Here is a 23,377-nt window from a genome sequence, read left to right on the forward strand (position 1 = left end):
ATAATCTAGGAGAACTATAATGGGGATATGAGCAATTTTCTCAAGTGGCCATTTTATAATAAACATATTAAAACACAATTATCAGCTTAATAGCTATCATAATTTTGTAAAATATGAAATATAAATCACATTTCAAGCTGTTTAATCATATGATACAACTGACATTAATTTAAGGACTTTAAATAGTCATAAGACTAAAACCAAAGAAACTAAATTTTTTCTTAATTGTCTCTGTGACACTGCTGTATCTGGTAATACATTCTTCTATAGTCTGATTTTAAAACGTAGCTCAGAGGTATTTCTGATAAATTTTAAGTGTAGGAAAAAAACAAGAAAGTTTATTAGAACAGGATGGAACAAATACCATTGCCTCCTTAATACTGAAGTAACTGGGAGAAAGTTTCACCCACTTACCTCAGTAATTGGCTGCCCTTGATGTGTCAAATCCAGTTCTTGAGGGCGTGCTACTTTATCAATATCCAAAGAGTCCATGCTGGAGGTCGCAGAGGTGATGCTTGAACGAGAGGAGTTACTAATAGAGTGTACTTCGGCATCACTCACTGTGCCCGCTGACGCTGTTCTCCTGTGCTGATTAGTTACTAACGGCTTGGTATCTTCTAGTACAGACTGCTGAGCAGCCTCATCCATGCTCAAGGAGGCCTGTTCTAACTGTGCAGTGATGTCATCCAAGGAGTAGTTGGCATGAGACGGTTTAGTTATCCTATTGGACGAAGAAGACAGTCCTTTCAAGGTGCCATGTTTTGATGTATGTCGGCTAGCAGGTAACTTCTGCGTGGCCTTTGTTTCTGTGATTTGACGCTTAGTATTTCCAGCACCGATACTGCTGAGCTCCTGCTCTATTGAGCAAAGATCGGCCATTAGGGCATCCAGATCCACAGTTTCTCCCTGATTCAGAGCTTCTGCAATGTTTCCAGAACACAATGAATTAGAATTTACACATTCTACTATAAATCAGTCAACAAATGCAGGAGGAAAAGCAAAAAGTAAATAAATAAAAATCACCCCATTGGGGATAAAGCCCATCAAATACCAGTTTTAACAGTTTTTTGTTCATTTTAAACTCCAAGAGAAAAATTTCAGAAGCAAAGAGCCCATCTTTTAAGATTTGTGGTAATCAATAGAGAATAAAATTATGAGTTGAAAGATTAAAAAAAAAAGAAAAATTTTATACTGTTCTATTAACCGCATCCCTCATGCAAGTTTTCACCAGAGGCTCTAAGTGTTAATATGACCATAGCCCTGGTAGAAATGTTAATACCTAAAGATCTGAGGGCACAAAATGAAAAATGTTAAGACCTAAAAAAATTACAGATTGAAATGCCAGCTCCACTAGGTATAGTTCATTAAATAAAGGCCAGAAGGGCTAATTTTTAAATTAATAACAAGTAATTTCACTGGACTTTATCCCACTGCAAATATAATAACACAATTAAGTTTGCTGTAGGATTCCATGTGAGGATATACTTTGTCAGTTACTAATAATTAGGAAACTATCTTAGTTATATTTGTTAGTTTTTTCTCTGATCATCTGAATTAGTAATAAAATGCACAAATCAAGAAATATAAGAACTCAGTTGTTATGTATATATAGTTTTTATATTGAGCTATTTGGAATTCTTGCTGTATTATTTTTACATTATATAACTTAACATACTATTTTACATTTCATTTTCAATTACATCTTACCATTCAAGTTGTATATGGAGAAGCGATAAGAAAAATTGGCCATGTTTGTTTCCTGGCGAAGAGGAGATCTTTTTATTGGTTCCGTGGGCTTGTCAGAATCCAAACTCTTTTTAAAAAGAAAGTTTAATGAGTCATATTAAATTCAGGTCTCAATTATAATAAAAGATGAATAAAGTTTATTCTATGATTAAGTGAACTGTCATATAATAGCTAATAAAATCAAAGTTCTTCTAAGTATTGGCCTTGAGGAAAAGCATAATTGGTTTTCACATCATTTTGGTTATAGTTTTTTCAATTTTTAGATATATGCTTACTTAAGGCACTTGACACAGTCATAGTTCAGAGTAAATTTCTTCCCAAATACAATGAGTATAGTGGCTGAGCTCATTTTACATAAATTCACTATACAATAAGGTAGGTACATGAATATGGGATGTGAGGATAAGAAATAAAAAGGAATAATGTAGAGAATTTTGTTACCTCTTTCCTCAAAGGAATTTGTTTTTGGTCCAACTTAACTACATTCTTAGAATGAAATACTCTGAAGATAAGGCACAATTCTGGACTCAAAACTATGAGAGCCACGATCTTAACAGAAAGTGGCTATAACTTCAAACAATGATAGAATATCCTGTTCTTTTCATGTTCTATCAAGATGAGTATAAACTATAACCCAGCTATACTGCCTGTGCTAAGTCTACAATTATATTCTGCACTTTAGGGTAGGGTGTTTTGTAAGTTAACTCACCACCTCTTTAAATGCCCTTTTTTCCTCTCCAACCTTTCTACAATAAGGAAAATAAGGTGGTCACAACAAAGAAATTCAGGGAAAGGGTCAGTAGTTATTCAGTGTCTTTTAAACTAAATATGCAAATACCAGGATTAGTCTTTCAAATTTTTAATTTCTCTAATTATCAAATGGATTTCAAATGAAAAAGAATGTTGAACAATCTTTTTGTAGAATCACAGAATTAGATAGAGTGCTATCTTTTTTATTCATCTGTTTCAACTGAATCCATTTAGATAGTGTCTATCCAGTTTTTAAAGCTATCATCTGAAGGAGATCCACAAATGTTCAGTGCTTTATTTCAAAGTTTAATGAAACAGCTAGGAAATTCTTCTTTAACCTCAAACCTAATTTTTCCACTACAAGTTAAGGCCTAATTTCTCCTTCTCTCAGTGGAAATGAAGAGTGATAGGTAGGTTATGTTTTCAGTAAAACCTGAAGATAAATTTAGGACATTAAAAGTCAATCTATTTATCAGTTCAAATAAACAAATACTTATTATAATTATCTGCTGTGTCCATGGTGCTGGAGCACAAAGGGAAATGATAGGAAATATTCCTTGATGCCAAGAAATAGGTACTCTAGTGGAGTATTTTTTTTTTAACCTTTTTTATTTTTTTGGTGGGGGTGAGGTGGTGGTGGTGGTGGTGGAATTGGGTTGGGAGTGGATGTCATTGAGAATATGATAAAAGCCATGCAACTTCTTGCAGAAAAATGCAAATACATACAAAATTTTACAAACAATTTCAGAAGATTCAACAACCACTAGAAACTTAAAAATGACTTAATATAAAGTGGAAAATCCATTAACATTATGTGATACAGGTGCATGGATGACTGTGGTAAACTAAAATAATCAATTCTGAAGTTTTAGCCACTAACTTAGTAAAATTTTTTTTGAAAATTTCCGAAGTGTTAAAAGTAACTTTCCAGCAGTGAGGGACGGGGCTTCCCAGGTGGCACTAATAGTAAAGAACTGCCTGACAAAGACAATGTAGGAGATGTAGGAGACCCAGGTTCAATCCCTGGGTCAGGAAGATACCCTGGAGGAGGAAATGGCAACCCACTCAAGTATTCTTCCTGGAGAATTCCGTGGACAGAGGAGCCTGGCAGGCTACAGTCCATGGGGTTGCAAAGAGTCAGACACGACTGAAGTGACTTAGAGTGCACGCACAGCAGTAAGCGATATTCTCCAACAGTTTTAACCTGTTTTCTCTGTAAGACAGCTTCATACATAAAAAAGGATGGTCAAAGCATTAATTTAGGACCCAACATTTTTGATGAATGGCTCTTACATGTGTATGTCAGGGAATTTAAAATATACAGAAGGTTTATACAAGTATACATAAGATTTTCCTGTATTCAGTAGAAATGTTACCAACAGAGGAGTAGCATCAAGTCTACTTCACCTAGAGTGGCTAGGCTTATATCTGCCTGTCTTTCCTCTTTTTTGGCCTCTCCCCAAGGATGGACAATAAAACACACAATCAAGGAAACCCCTGGGAGTTCCCTGGGTGCCTAGTGTTAGGATTCCAGGCTTTCACTGCTGTGGCCCAGGTTCAATCCCTGGTCAGGGAACTAAGATCCTGCCAGCTGCGCAGCATAGCCAAAAACAAACAAACAAAATGGAAACCCCACCATGACAACTGGCTCTCACATACTTTCCTTCATTATTATTTTCTATTTCCTCTACTGTACTTCCTCAGCATAGAACTGCATAGCCTAGTCATCATCTCTATGCCAAAATCACTTCTTCTTTTTTTTTTTTTTTAATTAAGAATTAAACTAAAATGGTTTGGTAACTACAGAAGAAAAGACCTTTATCACCACAAACGTTATTTCTCCTGATTGGAGATGAAGAGAATGACCTTACGAAATCCTGCGCTGTGCTGCTTGTGCTTAGTCGTCAGTCGTGTCCAACTCTTTGCAACCCCACGGACTGTAGCCTGCCAGGCTCCTCTGTCCATGGGATTCTCCAGGCAAGAATACTGGAGTGGGTTGCAATGCCCTCCTCCAGGGGATCTTCCCAACCCAGGGATCAAACTCAGGTCTCCAGTATTGCAGGCGGATTCTCTACCATCTGAGCCACCAGGGAAGCCCAAGAATACTAGAGTGGGTAGCCTATCCCTTCTCCAGGGGATCTTCCTGACCCAGGAATCGAACTGGGGTCTCCTGCATTGCAGGAAGATTCTTTACCAGCTGAGCTACCAGAGCAGCCCTAGTAAGAGTGAAAGCGTTCTTCTCAAAACTCATCATTAACAGGTTATGGTCACAAACATGTCTGCCTTTCAAAATGATCTAACAAGAATTACAAGAACAGTTTCTCAGTTTCAATTCCAGAATGATATGGAAAGATACAGAAAAAAACTGATGCTTTAAGTTTCCACTTTACCATCTACTTTTTACTGGTTAACGAATTTCGTACTTAAGCAATTTAAACAAAAGTTCTTCCCAGAGATATTAGTTAAGGATGAATGAAATAAGTCTTGTTCTAATGTTTTCATTGTTGTAAAGTTGTGTGCGTGCTCATTCATGCTGACTTTGTGACCCTATGGACTACAGCCTGCCAGGCTCCTCTGTCCATGGGGTTTTCCAGGCAAGAGTACTGGAGCAGGCTGCCATTTTTTTTACTCCAGGGGAATCTTCCCAACTCAGGGATCAAACCTACATCTCCTGCTCCATCTCCTGTGTGTCCCGCATTGTCAGGCGGAGGATTCTTTACCACTGAGCCACCTGGGAAACCCGTCATAAAGTTAAAGTTGTTTAATACAGTTAACTATCTTCATATATATTGAATATAATCTATTAACCAGGGTAGTAATAGTATATGCTTTTATTCTAAAAAGTGACATTGTTTAGAGCACAAAATAATTCTTTAAAAAACAAAACCAAAGACCCAATAAAAGAAAATGAAAAAACTTTGCCACTGTTTTAAAATAAAGCCAGGGATGAAACTCTGTCAGTATTCTGGCATCATGTAATAGAAAATACCTGCATGTGAGGATATCATTTATGTTGCAAAATGTGTTCAATCCACTAAGTTATGAAATAGAATTTGCTAAAATTTAGATTTTTATATTTTAGGCTTTAAAACGTTTTAGCCAGCAACTCAATTTATAAAACGGATTTTAGAAATCCCTCTAGATACACAGAACTTCTGTCAAAAGCATTAAAAAAAAAAAAAACAAAACTCCTTAAAATAACCACAGAAGAGAGTATCTTGTGTTCCTAGAGTTACTATTCATTTACTTGTTAATGTTTTGGACATTTTCTCTTTATAGCAGTAGTTTAAAACATAACCTATGTTCATATCCTGAGGTCTACACAGTAGAATTTGCACACACAATGATGACTTAAAATTCTCGACCAGCGCTCCGAGCACTGTCTCTAACCTGAGTGAGTTTGTCTAGCTCCCCCAGCCAGGCTCCAAACATTCTATCCAGGTCCTGGTCTTCCTTGTCACTGTCTTCTTCAGCACCATGGTCAATCTCCTCATCCGACAGCTGCTCCATCTGAAATACAGATACGTGCATAAGAACAATTATACGGTACACTTGAAAACTCATGCAACCTATGTTCCGATATATATTCAAACCTTGAAAACCAAGGACTATATTATAAAAGGAAACTGGAAGTCATAAATTGAGGTAAGGTTGACAAGTGAGTAGAAATGAGCAATTAAGTCTCAAATTTTTAGGAAAACAAATTATCAGAAAATACTTTGGCCACCTGATGCGAAGAGCTGACTCATTTGAAAAGTGATGCTGGGAAAGATTGAGGGCAGGAGGAGAAGGGGACAACAGAGGATGAGATGGCTGGATGGCATCACCGACTCGATGGACATGGGTTTGGGTGGACTCCGGGAGTTGGTGATAGACAGGGAGGCCTGGCGTGCTGTGATTCATGGGGTCGCAAAGAGTCGGACGCGACTGAACTGGACTGAACTGAACTGAATCAGAAGTAATGATTTTTAAATCACAAACCACTTCCATTAATCAGAGGATATTACAGCAGTACAGTTCTCTCCACTAATAGATCTTGCAACACACCAATTAGCACAGGAAAATAATTTCAGAAGACTTTAATAAGTTATCTTACTTATTCTGTAAAAATCCATTCAAATAAGTATAGATCTCATCCCAAAAGCATTTCAGAGAAAAGACAACACAAAATCCTGAATCTATTAATAGTTCAGTTTGTTGAATTTGTTCTTCATTCTATCTTATCCTTCCTTTCTAACCATTTGTCTTTTACTTACTTCCCTATCAGTCCCTGAAAAGTTCAAGGAACTAAAACTCAAATAAAAAAATTCAGAAAACTAGAATTGAAAACATTAAATTCATATACAAAACTTTTAAGTCCCCTGAAAGAAGAGATATTTTCTTTTTTCCCATTAATAAAATGGTATCTGACATGGAATTTGCATATTATTTTGTGAAAGGAGGAAAAGTTATATAAAGCAAAGTAAGATCGATAACTGACCAGATACTTAAAATTCTTTAAGATTAATCTGATTAATATAAAATATTTCATTATTGAAGGCTCTAAGAAATCTTCAGTAACATTTAAGCTTTTTTAAAAATCAACATATCCCATATTTACTTGACCACATTATCTTTTCCTTCTATTTGGAGTAATATCTATTAACTTTCTAGAGACATAATGAATATCTTCATTGTACATGCCATACTCTTGACTCACATTTATGAAGACACACATTTTGTTCCAGTGGATCTGGGCAATATTCAGAATGCAACCTGTCAGCTAGCTTGAACAATTTTTCAGAGTAAAGATATCCTTAATCTAGAATAAGAATTTGTATACATCTTATATTCCAAAGCAGCAATCAACAAAATTATCTCTGTGATCCTTATATGTAGTTATGAGATACATAAGGAATTTAACTATCTGATTAGATGCCATGAAGTTAAACTTTAAACCTGATTTTATTATATAAAATTTTATAGAAATGGTCAAGCAAATACTGTTGCAAAATCAAAACTGAATTTAGCTCTAATGATGTTGAAAATCAGATATCCCACTTAACCAATTAAGAAATTCTCATTTCTTAATTTCACCACTGTAAGAATGTATATTTCAGGGCATTCTACCTTGACAAATGCAAAATGAATCAACTAATTCTCAAATGCATACTTGCGGCTCTTAAAGAGATTGGGTTTTTATAGTTCACTTGTATTAATACTATTTCTAAGGTTTTTATTTAGTGTTGAATTATTTACAGATAAATCTCAATAGGAACCTGTTATTGTATTTCATTAAGTTAGCTACTTATGAAAAACAAAAAGTGTCAAGAAAAAGATCATCTGATGAGGCTTACTTAATTCCTCAAATAATGCTAGTTTGAGAACATCAAAGAGCAGTAATACTCGGTTTTCCTAATGAGGGCCAACAAGCAACAGATCTTGAAATATAACAGTCAACTTCCTTTTCCTCCCTAATCTTCAAAAACTAAACGCATTGGAATAACCCAGAAGCAAAGATATTCTAGGAGGAATTCTGCTTTAATATAATAAACACTTATGCTTGCACTTTCCTCTGAGTACATACTGCAAATGTCCAAAAGGAAGATACTACACTGGAAAAATGAAACATTAGGAATATAATTTTATAGTGCAAACACAAAACAGTTCAAAATGAATATGAGTATTTTAAATTATCATGGATCCAAATAGAATTACAGACTTCACACCAAAGTTTGGTGTGTTTTGTTTTTTCTTATTATTCAAACACAGTAATTATTTGGATTTTAAAATTTTTCTTTAAATATTTTAATAGTTTTGTTTTTATCTAGACAACTACTGACTCAAGGAACATATGACTTAAGGAACAATGACAGAGTCATGAAATAGATGAAAAATTTGAAATAACGATTAGACTTTTACCATTTATGCAACTTTTGCCAATTTTATCCTTTTCTTGAATTTCTGTCACCACATGGGTTATTTTATCTAAATGAACTTTACATTTTATTCAGAGACTGCTCCATAAAAATTTAGGTCCTACTACATTTCTGGAATCAAGATTGTCGGGAGAAATATCAATAACCTCAGATATGCAGATGACACCACCCTTACGGCAGAAAGTGAAGAGGAACTAAAAAGCCTCTTGATGAAAGTGAAAGAGGAGAGTGAAAAAGTTGGCTTAAAGCTCAACATTCAGAAAACGAAGATTATGGCATCTGGTCCCATCATTTCATGGGAAATAGATGGGGAAACAGTGGAAACAGTGTCAGACTTTATTTTGGGGGGCTCCAAAATCAATGCAGATGGTGATTGCAGCCATGAAATTAAAAGACGCTTACTCCTTCGAACAAAAGTTATGACCAACCTAGATAGCATATTAAAAAACAGAGATATTACTTTGCCAACAAAGGTCCGGCTAGTCAAGGCTATGGTTTTTCCAGTGGTCATGTACAGATGTGAGAACTGGACTGTGAAGAAAGCTGAGTGCCAAAGAATTGATGCTTTTGAACTGTAGTGTTGGAGAAGACTCTTGAGAGTCCCTTGGACTGCAAGGAGATCCAACCAGTCCATTCTAAAGGAGACCAGTCCTGGGTGTTCTTTGGAAGGGCAGATGCTGAGGCTGAAACTCCAGTACTTTGGCTACCTCATGCAAAGAGGTGACTCACTGGAAAAGACTCTGATGCTGGGAGGGATTGGGGACAGGAGGAGACAGGGACAACAGAGGATGAGATTACTGGATGGCATCACTGACTCGATGGACGTGAGTCTGAATGAACTCTGGGAGTTGGTGATGGACAGGGAGGCCTGGCGTGCTGCGATTCATGGGGTCGCAAAGAGTCGGACACTACTGAGCAACTGAACTGAACATTTCTTAAAGGATCTACACTCTAAAACAGCACTCTCCATTCCCTGGAAGGTGATGTTAATCCTTATTCTTATACCCCCAATACGGAATTGTTTCTATTTACTATACACACCAAATTAGGAGCCCCCAGAAAGTTTACAGGCTCTGCACTGTCCAAAGTCAGCAAATCTGGTAAGGTGATTCATTCTTTGCTATGTATCAATCCTATCTCCAATTAAATCACAATTCCAAACCTGAATTTTCCCAACATGATGCCCCTACTAGACATGATGACAGAAGAAAATGCAAATTAAATTATACAACAGTCAACTCTCCCTCCAAACAAAAAGGGAAATTAAAAAAAAAAAAAAAAAGAAAAAACTCATAAATTTTGTTTTTAAAATGATTAGGATTTAAATGGATAGCTTCTAATGTGATGTTTTCCCTAATGATGTGGAAATAAGCCCAAGGAAACTATAATACATACTAGAACAAATACTATTAAATTACTCTATTAAATTAGGTACTTTAGGAGGAACATTAAAGTTTCACTCAAATTCCCTGCTCCATTACATCTGATGGAAACTATGTCTTTAAAGAACAAATGTACCCTGCCACAAAGGAAAAGGTTTACTCTTCCAAATCGCAGACGTACTGAACAGAGAACACAACTCAGAGCTGCTACAAATCAAGAAGGCCCTGAGTGGTCCTGGCCTTCAGGGACCTTACTGACCGCTCTTCCCACTCTCTCCGCCAGCCACATTGTCCTGCCCACTGGTGTTCCTTGGAGCAGGTTGAGGGAAGGAAAGGTGTGGATTCTGTTTTGAAGACAGATTGAAAGATGTCTGGCAAACATCCAACTGGCAAAAAAAATGAGGAAATTAGGACTCGGGCATTAGAAAGTTTAGTTAGCCTGAGTATTATTTCAAAACCAACTAGTTTAAAATACAGTTAAATAAAACTAATAATAAATTAACTATATTTTAAACTAGTTTATTTTATTCACAAAGTGAAAATAGGAATAAGGGGGAAGTTTAGTTTATATGCTAGTTGGTTTCATTTCAGATAATGGTGAATAACTGCTTCAATTACTACAGGTTAAAATGTGTAATACACATAGTAAGGCTCCACTAAACATAATCAATGTATCCATTTAGTATGCTTTAGTATGAACAATATTATATTATTCTCACTAAGTTTTCCATGAAGTTAATTATTCAAGCATAATTTCCCTATTAACCTTATTCTTGGAAGCCATTTTGGTTTACTATTCGATTTCCTCACTGCAAGAAGGAATGATGATCTTTATCAAGAAGGTGGGCTTAGAATAGAGCTTAAGGATTTGAATAAACATATTCCAGGTAGGGCAAATTATAAGAAGCAAAGAAGGTCTGTTTGTGTGAGACCGTCAAGTAAAACAAGAAGAAAGAGTCCTGAGATTTAGAAGTCAAGGACTAAGGAAGGATCAGGTCATACAGGACCTTGAAAGCCAAGCCTATTTTTTTTTTTTTCCTCCCTCCAGAAGGCAACTAGGAAGAACTGAACACAGACATGAAGGAGGTAAGGGGAGAAAGAGTAGTCAAAGAACATGGTACCTGTATAAGTGTTATCAGAAAAGTGAAAGACCATTAGAAGGCCACTCTGGACATTAGAGAGACGTTTAGAGACAATTTAGAGAGAAATTTAGAGTTTAGAGAGAAATTAGATAGAAATTAGTCTTGAGAGGAAGTACAACTTACGTAAGTCACATGCTTGGAGTGGCACCCTGGCTATCTACCATGTATTTTTCTTGCCACTCCAAGTATGTGACTTGTATAAGTTGCACTTCCTCTCAAGACTAATTTCTATCTAATTTATCTTTAAATTCTAAACCCTAAATGGCTTAACATTTCTGGAGCATAGGATGTGTGCCACAGACGCACACGGGGTGCGTGCCGCAGACGCACAATGGGGCTGGAGAGCAGGTGGGGCAACATTATAAGCCATATCAAAGTTTGGACTTGATGCCACACAGCAACGTTTTTCCAGTTGTGGTCTGCTGATGACCTGCATGAAAATTACCTAGGGTGCTTCTTCTTAAAGTCAGCTTTTAAATGGCCTGCCAAAGATCTACTGACTAGTAATTTCCAAGAGTGGAACATTTTTAACAATTCCCCCAGGGCTTTGCTTATACCCACAAAAGTCTGAGAACTGCAAGAGTATGTCATAACTACTGGGAGGACTTCCCAGACAAAAGTAATGCAGTTTTGCATGACCACAATTTGGTTAAAGGCAGAACAATCTAAGTAAGCACTCCTGAAGACCATAAAGAAACTAAGCAGCATCACATTCTCCTAAGTAACGTAACACAACCCAATTACTCCTCCTCCATGGAAGAAGCAAGTTCCATGCTTCTTCTCAGAATTATTTAGAATTTCAGTTCTTTATGTCCAGTTAGGTTTCAATAGCTCTAACACAAAAACAGGTTTGAAAACACACCTATGCTGCTTTAATTTGATAAATAATTCTAAAGAAAAACAGGCACTAGAGAAAAGGGGCTGTGAAGACTTCCAGGTTCAAGGAGTGCCCCCAACTGTGTAAGATACAACTCTTGCAAAATAAAGGCAAGAGGAAGGAAACCTACATCAGACAAAAGAAACAATAAGGAAAAAACCTCTGTTAAATTTAGTAAGGCAAAAAAAGAGGAAGAGAACCCATCAAAAGGAGGGAGGAAGTCAGAGCCGAGAAGGAAAAGGAGAGAAATAGGACACAACAAAATGTAAAATGAAGTGAGAACTGTGGGAGACAGAGAGCAATGAACTAACTCATTTGAATAAGGCACCAAAAGGGATGTCTCTCTCTGGACCTAAAACTCTAACTTAGTTCTGTTGTGAACTAAACGATAGCATGTGCAAACTGCCCAAATGGAAACAGAACTTAATAAACCAATTGAAAACAGTATAAAGGCAAGGTTGGTAGAAAAGGAGAAAATAAAATCAACCAATTGAGCTTACATGAGCTCTTTACAAAGTCAAGATATTAAACGTGTGTAGAGTAACATTCTCAGGTTTTACCTTTTAACTTTGTTGGACTTTTTTAAGGCACTACTAAACTGTGGTGTTGGAGAAGACTCTTGAGAGTCCCTTGGACTGCAAGGAGATCCAACCAGTCCCTTCTGAAGGAGATCAGCCCTGGGATATCTTTGTAAGGAATGATGCTAAAGCTGAAACTCCAGTACTTTGGCCACCTCATGCGAAGAGTTGACTCATTGGAAAAGATTCTGATGCTGGGAGGGATTGGGGGCAGGAGAAGGGGACGACTGAGGATGAGATGGCTGGATGGCATCACCGACTCGATGTACGTGAGTCTGAGTGAACTCCGGGAGTTGCTGATGGACAGGGAGGCCTAGTGTGCTGCGATTCGTGGGGTCGCAAAGAGTCGGACACGACTGAGCGACTGAACTGAACTGAAACTTTTTCAAGTTATTAAATGTAATGAAAACATTCTTACACTCTTTTGTTCAGTAAATTCTTCTCCACCCAAAAGCCAGATAAATGTTTACATAAATTTTGTTTTATTTTGCTATTCATTCTTTAATGCAGTTACTACATTTTTACATAGGTAGCTTAGTTTCAGACAAAATGTGAAAGGGAGAACCTAAACTGATTTTTCCCAAAATTCTAAATTTCCCATGCTTGGTATGGTTTCTTAATTTATATATCTATGCTCTATGCACACACTAGGTTCTTTTTTTGAGGATCATCCTCCAGTGTGAGCCTTTTCTCAAGTAAACATCACTTTATAGCATGTTATTAATTTATAAAGCAGATGAGTTTTCAAAAAATCAGAAGTTGCTTTCTGTACATTCAATCACTTAAATTTTCTCTGGAGGTTAGTGCCCCTCAACAGAAAACACCCAAGTTCAAAACGGTGGTGGTTTCGTCGCTAAGCCATGTCCTACTCTTGTGATGCAATGGACTGCAGTCCATCATGCTCCTCTGTCCATGGGATTTCCCAGGCAAGAATACTGGAGTGTGTTGCCATTTCCTTCTCCAGGGGATCTTCCTGACCCAAGGATCAAACCTGGGTCTCCTGCACTCAGGTGGGTCTCCTGCACTGCAGGCAGATTCTTTATCGACTGAGCCACAAAATACCTTGCCTACAAATAGCATTATTCAAGATACAAAGAAAGCAGAAAACATCTTCCATGACTTTGGAGAATGACAACCTTAGCTATGGGAAAGTGGTAAACACAGAGGTATCTTCATTAACAAATTCTCTAAAAACAAGGTTCCTTTTGTAGGCCTGTGCATAAAGAAAGCTATGGTCTCCTAAGAGTTGAAAGAGACTGAGAAAGAAGCCAAGTGCTGTATTATCCAAAGGCTTCTGCAGGAGCACGCCCAGCAGACAAACTGTCCACAGGGGAACTTGCATGGCCTGACTCTCTGGGAATGAGCTGACACCTGGTACAAAGTTTTGTAAAGTTTCCACATGGAACTGAACTCCCTAAAAGATACAGAGGTGTGCTATTCTTGGGCCAGCCACTGTGAACCCCTCCTTATCCAGAGGAAAGAGATACACTGATGGTGGTGACTCACATGCTTATGCCTTCTCTATTTCTGTTTCTGTTTTTTGACAACCCAGGATGTAACTAACACGTCCTTTTCATTATCATGAACGTTAACTGTGAGGTAACTAAAGATCATATAAAGCAGCATTAAAAATAAACAAGAGCTCTTTTACAGCTGATAGAGGTTAGAATGCCTAAGAGCTGAAAGTCAAATCAAAGCCAATTTTGTTAACATGATGTTTTATTTACCAAGCATGTAAATACAATCCCTAGTAAAGGAATTCTTTGAACAGGATGAACCATATTCATGTTTTTATTTACACTGGATTTGCATATCTTAAGCTACTAAATCCCAAACAGGAACTGCTTATCTAAGTGGAAAAAACAATCTTAGCCCAATGCTCTATAAGAAACTCCTAACATACTCAGAAATAAGATGTTTTAATGATCAGTTTTATAATTACTTATTACACATATACCACAAACCATAATCTGAAATCACAGAGCAACTGAAAAATAAACAAAAAACTGAAAACAAAAAATAATAAGTGTAAATTTCTTACATTTCTGTTTTCAAGTTTATTTCAGAAACTTGAGAAAATTAGTTTCTGTTGTTTTTTAAGCCACCAAGTGTGTGGTGATTTGTTACACCAGTCCTATGAAACCAGTATTGTGTATAAGTGTGTGTGTATATACACATATGTGTGTGTGTGTCTGTGTGTGTGTATATGTGGCTTCCACCACTGCATCAGGGATGTTCATCTTACTCATTTTGCTCCACACTTGGGACCTTTCCTGTTATACTACATGGGTCTGTAGTTATCTTTGGAGGTGAGTGTTAGTAGTTCAGTTGTGTCTGACTCTTTGCGACCCCATGAACTGTAGCCCACCAGGCCCATCTGTCATTGGGATTTCACAGGCAAGAATACTGGAGTGGATAGCCATTCCCTACTCCAGGAGATCTTCCCAACCCAGGGCTAGACCTCAGGTCTCCTGGGTTGCAGGCAGATTCTTTACCATCTGAGCCACCAGGGAAGCCCGTAGTTATTTCTTTGGGATGGCTGATACTGTTAATGCAAACAGAGGCTACAACTTTACAACTTTCTTGGGTAGGAGAAATTGTCTTGAAGTTATTGAAAGCCTCATTAGGGTGGTGGTTGACTACTATTTTTCTCCACTTTTGTCCTATTCTCCTATAAGACGGCCAAATGCACAGCAGAAAATACAGCCCCTGAAAGGACCCCATACTTTGAGAGACAGAGAATGCTAGACAGCTGTAGCCTGTAGCACAGAAGCCATTTGGATTGGATTTTGAATCATCATTATGAACTCAAGGTTTTCAACAGATAGAGGAAAAGGGAAGGGTAGAAATAGATATTATGTGTAGGTGTGTTTACAGATATATCCACTGAAAAGGCCTCATAGCAGTAACACTCGAGTAGCAATTAGAATATCTAGATCCCAGTTTGGGGTTACATATTCTACTCAAAAAGTAATCAGAGATCCTTAGAACAATGATTCTAGAGAAAAATAACAGGATGAGGCCCTGGAATACTATGCCAGAAAATGTTCAGTAAAGATGGGGACATGTCATAAGGACACCAGAGCCAGCCAGAAGGGGCCTATTCTGGGATCATTTAAGATCAAAATAAATTATGACACAAAGTATAACCTACTGATTAAGACAAGAATCCACAAGTCAACACTGATATCAGTTATGTCCGACTCTTTGCACCCCATGGACTGCAGCACGCCAGGTTTCCCTGTCCATCACCAACACGTGGAGATTGCTCAAACTCATGTTCATCAACTCAGTGATGCCATCCAACCATCTTATCCTCTGTTGTCCCCTTCTCCTCCCGCCTTCAATCTTTCCCAGAATCAGGGTCTTTTCCAATGAGTCAGTTCTTTGCAGAAGGTAGCCCAAGTATTGGAGGTTCAGCTTCAGCATCAGTCCTTCCAATGAATATTCAGGACTTTCCTCCTTTAGGATTGACTGGTTGGATCCCCTTGCAGTCCAAGGGACTCTCAAGAGTCTTCTCCAACACCACAGCTCAAAAGCATCAATTCTTCAGCACTCAGCTTTCTTTATGGTCCAACTCTCACATACATACATGATTACTAGAAAAACCATAGCTTTGACTAGAAGGACCTTTGTCAGCAAAGGTCTCTGCTTTTCAATATGCTGTCTAGGTTGGTCACAGCTTTCCTTCCAAGGAGCAAGCATCTTTTAATTTCATGGCTGCAGTCACCATCTGCAGTGATTTTGGACCCCCCCTAAAATAAAGTCTGACACTGTTTCCACTGTTTTCTCATCTGTTTGCCATGAAGTGATGGGACCGGATGCCATGATCTTAATTTTCTGAATGTTGAGCTTTAAGCCAGCTTTCTCACTCTCCTCTTTCACTTTCATCAAGAGACTCTTTAGTTCCTCTTCACTTTCTGCCATAAGGGTGGTGTCATCTGCATATCTGAGGTTCTTGATATTTCTCCTGGCAATCTTGATTCCAGCTTGTGCTTCTTACAGCCCAACATTTTGCATGAGGTACTCTGCATATAAGTTAAATAAGCAGGGTGACAATATACAGCCTTGACGTACTCCTTTCCCTATTTGGAACCAGTCCATTGTTCCATGTATGGTTCTAATTGTTGCTTCTTGACTTGCATACAGATTTCTCAGGAAGCAGATTAAGTAGTCTGGTATTCCCATCTCTTTAAGAATTTTCCACAGTTTTTTGTGATCCACACAGTCAAAGGTTTTGGCGTAATCAATGAAGCAGAAGTAGATGTTTTTCTGGAACTCTCTTGCTTTTTCAATGATCCAACGGATGTTGGCAATTTGATCTCTTTTCTAAATCCAGCTTGAATACCTGGAAGTTCTCGGTTCACATACTGTTGAAGTCTTGTTTAGAGAATTTTGAGTATTACTTTGCTAGCGTGTGAGATGAGTGCAATTATGCGGTAGTTTGAGCATTCTTTGGCATTGCCTTTCTTTGGGACTGGAATGAAAACTGACATTTTCCAGTCCTGTGGCCACTGCTGAGTTTTCCAAATTTGCTGGCATGTTGAGTGCAACACTTTAACAGAATCATCTTTTAGGATGCTCAGCTCGAATTACATCACCTCCACTCCATCTTTTAGGACTTGAAATAGCTCAACTGGAATTCTATCACCTCCACTAGTTTTGTTTGTAGTGATGCTTCCTAAGGCCCACTTGACTTCACACTCCAGGATGTCTGGTTCTAGGTGAGTGATCATACCATTGTGGTTATCTGGGTCATTAAGATCTTTTTTGTATTCTTGCCACCTCTTCTTGATATCTTCTGCATCTGTTAGGTCCATACTGTTTCTGTCCTTAACTGTGCTCATCTTTGCATGAAATGTCCTCTCGGTATCTGTAATTTTCTTGAAGATACCTCTAGTCTTTATATTTGCTGCTGCTGCTGCTACTGCTGCTGAGTCGCTTCAGTCATGTCCAACTCTGTGCAACCCCATAGATGGCAGCCCACCAGGCTCCCCCGTCCCTGGGATTCTCCAGGGAAGAACACTGGAGTGGGTTGCCATTTCCTTCTCCAATGCATGAAAGTGGAAAGTGAAAGTGAAGTCGCTCAGTTGTGTCCGACTCTTAGCAACACCATGGACTGCAGCCTACCAGGCCCCTCCATCCATGGGATTTTCCAGGCAAGAGTACTGGAGTGGGGTGCCATTGCCTTCTCCGAGTCTTTATATCTAGTTTGATATAAATAAACAATAGGCAAGAAAGTTTTCCTTACAGTAAAATGCAAACGAATTAACACAGAAGGAACAACAGACGGTCCCTGTTACAACCACTGTAGAACAACTGATCCAGGCAAAAGTCATCAGTAGATGCCAACACTAGTGGATGAATATTTGATGAGACACTTATACGTTTTCAAAGTGCCACCCCACAAATTGCTGGAGGTATGCTGCCGTAACCAAGTTATCAACTTAACATCACCACTTCTGGGGCAAACCTTATGCTTCCCGAGGGGCTTCCCTGGCAGCTCAGACAGTAAAGAATCTGCCTGCAATTGAAGGCATATTCATTTTGTAGTATTCCTGACAAAAATTCATTACCTAAATTAATCCTAAGACACTTTATAAAATAACTGGCCTGTAGTTTTCAAAACTGTTAACAGTGAAGAGCACAAAGAAAAGCTGAGGATACATTCCAGATTAAAGGAAAGGGCTTCCCTGGTGGCTGAGACAGTAGAGAATCTACCTGCAAAGCAGGAGACTTGGATTCGATCCCTGGGTCAGAAAGATCCCCTAGAGTAGAGGATGGCTACCTACTCCAGCATTCTTGCCTGGGAAATCCCATGGACAGAGGAGCCTGGCAGGCTACAGCTTATGGGGTGGCAAACAGTCCAACGAGACAGAGCAACTAACACTTTCACCTTTCCCCCCTCCCCCAAAGAGACAGCACAACTAAATGCAATGTTTGATCCTGCAGCTGGATCCTGGACCTAGAAAAGTTACATTATATACATAAACATAGCTACAAAGGACAAAATTGGGATAATTGACAAAATTTGATTATGGATTGTAGATTAGATCATGGTACTGTATCCCCCAATGTTACATTTCCTGATTTTGATAATAGTACTGATGTTATATGAGAATATCTTTGTTCTTAGGAAACATTTAACCATAAAGAGGCATAATGCCTGCAACTTACTCTTAACTGGCTCATAAAAAAACGTGTTTGTGTGTATGTATAGATATGATACTGTTTGAGCTACCAGGGCAAAATGTAAATAATAGGTGAATCTAGGTACAGGGAATATGGGAGTTGTTTATACTCTCCTTAAACCTTTTCCATAAGTCTAAAATTATATCACAATAAATTAAAGAAGAGAGAGAAAGGAGGGAGGGGAGATAAAAAGAAAGAACAGTCTCTATCCCTCAAGAATTTGTAGTTAGGAAAATAAAATATGTCAACTAGCAAATCATTTAAAATTAAAAAATTAACTGGAGACAACTGCATATTTCTCCAACATATGGTTTTTATTAGGTATGCATGTGTTACCTTTTCTAAACTGCATTTGCCTGGTTCACTCAGTAAACTTTTTTAAGGTTATTTTGATCATCATAAAATTAGTTTTCCTTAGTGGAAATAAAAGCTTAACAGCTTAGAAAAATAATTACTCATCAGTTAATTTTTTCAGAGGCAAAAGACAATCATTTCCAAACTCTGGATGAAAAAAAACAAGTAACGAAGTGGAAAAAAAAAAAAGCTGATGAACATTACAAGTAGGTCAGGAAGAAATCAGAATACAGTTCTAAATCAAAGACTAGCATTTAATCAAATAATAGGGCTAAAGTTAAATGTAGATTTTAAGCTGGAGTTGTTTTTAAAGATGTTTTGATTTTTAAGTTTTTGTTACTAAATGGAGAACAAAGGGAGTTAACACTGAAACACTAGTTAACACCCTGCATTATTCATTAACATATTCCCTGACCTCTTGCCAACATCCAGGGATATGAACTGCCAGAGTTGACCAAATATCCCGACTCAACAAAGCCGAGATGTCTGCTTTCTCTCTCTCTCATTAATGTAAAAGTTCTAAGACATTTACAACATGTAACTATACTGATAGAACACACATCCAATACAGTTCCCCATACAATCAACCAATCCATGTAAATAAAAATCACATTGCTAAATCGTAGTTATCACAGACCAATTCACCAGTGTGAGCGTCGGGGAGGCTCAACCATTTTTCTAATTCCTTTTCATTTGTTGACCACGTTTCACAATGAATCATCCTCAGATTATTCTAGTAACTTCAGACCAACCTTTCTTAAAAACTCTTCATGTCATGATTCTGCTCAAACATCCCACAAAGGTTCAAGACATTCTAAATTAAATACAAACTCTTAATCAAATGATTCCAGACCCTCTCTGACATGACCTCAACCTAAATTTTCAACTTTGTTTTCTACCCTTCAATCAGTCAAAAAAACAAGCCATGCTTTCCTGTCTTGGCCTTTGTTCATGTTTTCAACCTGACAAAAATATATCAACCTGTCAAAAGAGTGACAGAATACATTTCATTCCACTGAAATGACAGTAAACAATTACAAAAGGGAATTAACTGATAAAGGCAGTGAGAGCTGGAGATGGCAAAGGCATCAAAGGACCTGAGATTTTTGGCAAATTTCTGGAAGACAGCAACAGGGAGAATCATCCTGGCAGATGAACCAGACAGAGCAGGAGTCAGAGTTCAAAACAACCATTTATTTGACAAATAAATGTTGTGCCATGTGCCAGACACTATTCTAGAAGCTCAGGAAACAGTTATACATGTGACAAATAAGGGACCCACTAACACTGAACTTACATTTTAGTGAAGGGAGAAAATTATTAACAACAAAATGAGACCCATGACAACTGTGGTGATAGTTAAATTAGGGTTGTGTGGAAAGGGAGCAAGCAGCTGCTTTAGATTCAATGACCAGGGGAAGACCTCTCTGCATAGTAATATTTAATATGAGATATGAATGACAAGACAGAATCAGTCATGAAAAGAGCAGAGAGAAAAGCATTCCAGGGAGAGGGAACAAGTTTGACAATGTCATGGAACAGAAAGATTTATCTGATGAGAAGAGAGCCAGATCATGTAAGGATCTGTAAGCTAAGAAAAGGAGTTTCAATTTTATTTCAAGGAAGCCCTTTTGAGGGCAATAGAATCATCTCTCACAAAGGGCTGCATACAGGAGAGGTGGGGACCATATGAAGGAGTCAGAAGGTAGAGTGGGAAAAGGGATAAAGGTGGGAAAAAGGATGCTCAGCAGGAGAGCAGTCAGTATCCCCACACCTGCACCTCCAGGCCAATGGTGGCATCTGCATTCAAGTAAAGGAAACTAGAAAAAAAGCACTCCTCCAGCCTGGTGGGTGGCGGTGGTGTAGCTGCTAGATCATGTCCAACTCTTGCAGCCCCATGGACTGTAGTCCACCAGGCTCCTCTGTCGATGGGATTTCCCAGGCAAGAATACTGGAATGGGTCACCATTTCCTTTGCCAGGGGATCTTCTTGACCCAGGGATTGAACCCACATATCCTGCATTGCACGTGGATTTTTTTTTACCAACTGAGCCACCAGGGAAGTCCCAGGGAAGCCTGGTAGCAAGCTTAAATGCCTTCAGGAATCAGGTGGCCAATGTAAATAGCAGAAGCAGCCAGATGTAAACCAGTAGGGAGGTGGTAGAGTCTGAACCAGAGAACATACCATAGCTAAAAACATTTTAATTGTTAAAAGAAGTTTACACTTTAATTTTTAAAAGAAGTTTATTTGGGAATTAGATAGTGGTGAAGATGCACAACCTTGTGAATATCAGAACACACTGAAATTTACACTTTAAAAAAGTGAATGCTATGTATATCTTAATTTAAAGCAGAGTAAAAAAAATTAAGTGCTATGCTAGTTAAACAAAAGAAGAATTAGACAATACTTCCTGTGACAGGCCCATGAACTTTGTGCCTCTCTACGGCATTTATCGCTAATCAGCTCTGCATTGTGTGGTGGTTATTTGTGCACTAGCCTTATCACTCTCCACACCCAACTAGGTTGCAGGCTTCTAGAAAGAGACCATATGGTTTTCATTTTTCAACCCAGAGCAACTACTAAAGAATCAATTCTTCATCTGAATTTACACTTTTTTTTCCTGCTAAATATTACTAATTTTAGGTGACTTAAAATTTAAGATGACATCTAATTTAAGATGACTCAAAGCTGAAGGTGCATTTCTTTAAAAAAAAAAAAAGTGGCTAACTTATCCAGCTTTCAAAAATACTAACTAAAGAAATCAACACATTTAAAATTAATTTCTCTATAACAGAGGAGTGATTTAGGAAAAAATTCTACAATGCACTTTAGTTTCAGCAGACTCATAAAACAATTCGTTTCTAGGGATATAATTTGATTCAATAGCTGTGTTATATGAATTCTCATAAAAATTAAATGAGTATTAGTAAGGTTTTCTGTCAATGCAGGAGACACAAGAGATGCAGGTTTGATCCCTGGAAGATCCCCTGGAGGAGGGCATGGTAACCCACTCCAGCATTCATGCCTAGGAACCCCATGGACAGAGGAGCCTGGCTGACTACAGTCCATAGGGTCTCAAAGAGTCAGACATTACTGAAGTGACTTACATAGGGCACTGCATGTGATAGAAACCTAAACCAAGGTAGTCTTAAGCAGACAATTTATTCAATTCAAAGTATCAATGTAAGTTTATCAATATTTATCACAATGTATCTCTTCTCTCAACTTCCTCTATCTCCCTTTCTCTCCTTTCCAAGGTTTCATTCTAAAATTCTGTAATCCTGGGACTTCCCTGGTGGTCCATTAGTTGAGACTGCATCTTCTAATGCTGGGTGTGAGGGTTCAATCCCTAGCTGAAAGCTAAGATCCCACATGCCTTGTGGCCAAAAAGTCAAATCATAAAACAGAAGCAATATTGTAACAAATTCAATAAAGACTTTGAAAATGGGGTAGAAAACACACAAAAATTCTATAAGCCTGTTCTGTGACCTGCTTTACATATCATCACTTTAGATTCTCCTCATTCTGTTCCATCACTCCCTCTCTCTCAGTATCCCTCAAAGGAGCTACTCCAAATTCCTACACATTCCTATTCAATTGTTAAAAAAAAGTTTCGAATTAACCAGAATTCTGAATAAAAACTCAAGGCTGGGAAGAAATCACTTTACTAATAAATCACACTTACAGTTGTTCTTCCTCTGTCTTTGCATTTTACTGTGGCAGGAGTCAGAAAGACAACCAAAGATAGCTCATGATTTCTGACATTAAACAACAACAAATAGATATAGATAAATTAAGACTGATGGTCAAGATTTGTTTTGGGTACAGAGGATCGGGTCTATAGAGTTACTGAAATTTTCAGAATGAGTTTATGGGATGTTTAGGCAATAGATGCTAGATCAACATCCTCTAACATTTAACACAAATTTTCTTAATTTAACATGAAAATTTAAGTAAGGAAATCTTTCATTTTTAAGCCCTAAATATGAATTACTAAGAACAGACCTTCATTATCTAGTACTACCAAAAAGGGGGTCCATTTAAGCAAAGTCTGCAAGATGCCACCAGCCTAAGCCCATCTAGCCTAGCCTTAACAAGGAGTAAGGAAACTGCAAATTCTTACTCTGGCAGTATATAGCAGGAACCATGGGCTAAATCATTTAAATCCTTAGGCCTCATTTTCTTTGTCAGCACGTGCACACACACACACACACACACACACACAGGACTAGTTAAATCAAAAGGTCTCTTTCCACCCCTCTCAACCCATTCTTCTCTGAAGTTCTATTATCAACATTTAATTACTGATTTCATTCTAAGCCTCTTCAAATGTATCATCAGTCTTCTCTCTCTAGTCTTAATTCCAGAAGGACCCAGGGCCAGCTACTCTTTTAGGCATAGCACAAGGGGAGGATGAGGTTTGAGAAGATGGCGTTTC

The 23,377-nt window shown here is 37.9% G+C and overlaps 1 protein-coding gene across 5 annotated transcripts in view; it reads right to left on the reverse strand.

The window, feature by feature from the left end:
* Window positions 1-23,377, reverse strand: part of RAPH1 (Ras association (RalGDS/AF-6) and pleckstrin homology domains 1) — a 100,863-nt gene that overhangs the window by 53,318 nt on the left and 24,168 nt on the right. For all 5 annotated transcript variants that reach the window (XM_069578066.1, XM_069578065.1, XM_069578064.1 and 2 more), the window contains exons 2-4: window positions 5,887-6,006; window positions 1,708-1,813; window positions 415-920 (exon numbers count right to left, since the gene is read on the reverse strand). In XM_069578066.1, coding sequence (XP_069434167.1) covers window positions 415-920; window positions 1,708-1,813; window positions 5,887-6,006 — 732 coding nt within the window. The remainder of the gene's footprint in view (window positions 1-414; window positions 921-1,707; window positions 1,814-5,886; window positions 6,007-23,377) is intronic.

This window comes from Ovis canadensis, chromosome 2 (assembly GCF_042477335.2).
Source record: "Ovis canadensis isolate MfBH-ARS-UI-01 breed Bighorn chromosome 2, ARS-UI_OviCan_v2, whole genome shotgun sequence".
NCBI classification, from domain to species: domain Eukaryota; kingdom Metazoa; phylum Chordata; class Mammalia; order Artiodactyla; family Bovidae; genus Ovis; species Ovis canadensis.